Source organism: Arachis ipaensis, chromosome B08 (genome assembly GCF_000816755.2).
Source record: "Arachis ipaensis cultivar K30076 chromosome B08, Araip1.1, whole genome shotgun sequence".
Lineage (NCBI taxonomy): Eukaryota > Viridiplantae > Streptophyta > Magnoliopsida > Fabales > Fabaceae > Arachis > Arachis ipaensis.
Window position 1 is genome coordinate 20,080,708 of NC_029792.2, and position 1,680 is coordinate 20,082,387.

The following is a 1,680-nucleotide window of genomic DNA, read 5'->3' on the forward strand; positions in this document are numbered from 1 at the left end:
ACTGGTTCCAAGCAATAGAACGGGCTTTACAAGCATAGTAGGTGCCTGAAGATCAATGTGTGGAGTTCGTAACCTATCGACTAATGGGCGAGGCTCAATATTGGTGGTAAGGGATGCAATGCCTTCTGCAGCAGGGTGATGCTGCTATACCATGGGATGCATTCCGAATCGAGTTTTACAAGAATTATTTTCTCAATTCAGTCAGAACGGCTAAAGAGCTTGAACTGCTACAATTAAAATAGGGTCAAATGTCAATTGCTGAATTTACGAATAAATTTGAGGAATTGTATCGTTCTTCCAGAATTTGCCAAGGTGCTCCGGGAGACTTTGAGGAATGAAAATGTATTAAATATGAAGGAGGACTTCAGAGCGATATTCTGAGCTTGGTAGGACCAATGGAGATAAGGACTTTCTCTGAGCCAGTGAATAAGAGCAGAGTCGCTGAGGAATATGTGAGAAAAGCAACAGTAGAGAAAGGGAGACAGAAAGTGCCTTTTCAGAGGAACCAGGGAAAAACTTTGCACCATGAGGTAGGGCTTTTAAGCGTGAAGGTTATGTTCCACAACAAAATCAGAGTCAGAACGATTTCTGGAGGCCTAATAACAAAAATCATCACGGAAGAAAGTTCGCGAAGCAGCCTCAGAATGAACTGGTTTGCAAGAGGTACAAAAGTTACCATCCAAAAACTCTGTATATGGCCTCTTAGAATTGTGCTACTTTTGTGGTGGAGCCGAGCATATGTCCTGGAATTGTCCGGAAAAGAAGAAATATGATGCTGGGAGAGCTCAGCAACAAGGATGAGTGTTTACCATGTCGACTGATGGTGCAGAGAGGTCAGACACACTGGTCAGGGGTAATTGCGAGATGGTTGGTAAAACTTTAATTGCATTGTTTGACATTGGATCATCACACTCATTTATAGCATTTGAGAAAGCTAGTGAATTAGGGTTGAAGATAAATGTGTTGGCCTATGATTTAGAAGTACATACCCCTACTACTGAAACTGCCGTGACTAGATTAGGCTGTCAACAAGTTCCATTCCGAGTTAAACATCAAAATTTTGTCCATGATCTAATCGGTTTGCCAATGACTGACCTCGATCTCATTCTGAGATTGGATTGGTTATCAAAGAATCGTGTTTTGCTCAATTGTTCTGAACGGTCGTTGCAATTTATGTCGGAATGGTCAGAGAACTGGTAGAGGCGAAGGGATACTATTTAAATCTTGTTGTGGTAAACTGTAGTGGATGTGAATGTCAAAGTCTCATGCTGTTAGCTACAACTGTATCGGGTAAGGAGCAAAGTTTGAATCAGATTTCGGTTGTGAACATATTTCCTAAAGTATTCCTGAAAGACATTCCTGAATTTCCTTCTTCTCAAAAAATCGAGTTCGCGATTGAGTTGGTGCCTGGGACAAGACCAATCTTGATTGCCCCTTACTGAATGTCGCAGTTGGAGCTGGCTGAACTTAAGGGTCAGCTGGAAGAATTGATGAGCAAAAACTTTATCCGATAAGTGTTTCTCTATGGGGAGCACCGATTTTACTGGTGAAGAAAAAGGATGGAAGTTTGCGTCTGTGTGTAGATTACCAGCAATTAAACAAAGTTACAATGAAAAACAAATATCCGTTGCCAAGAATCGATGACCTCATGGACCAATTACAGGGAGGTGGAGTAGTTTC

At 41.5% G+C, this 1,680-nt stretch overlaps 1 protein-coding gene across 1 annotated transcript; it reads left to right on the plus strand.

Annotated features, from left to right (window-relative positions):
- Window positions 811-1,442, plus strand: LOC107610703. The gene is made up of 2 exons (XM_016312713.1): window positions 811-1,196; window positions 1,244-1,442. Exons 1-2 carry the CDS (start codon window positions 811-813, stop codon window positions 1,440-1,442), a joined length of 585 nt encoding a protein of 194 aa, XP_016168199.1.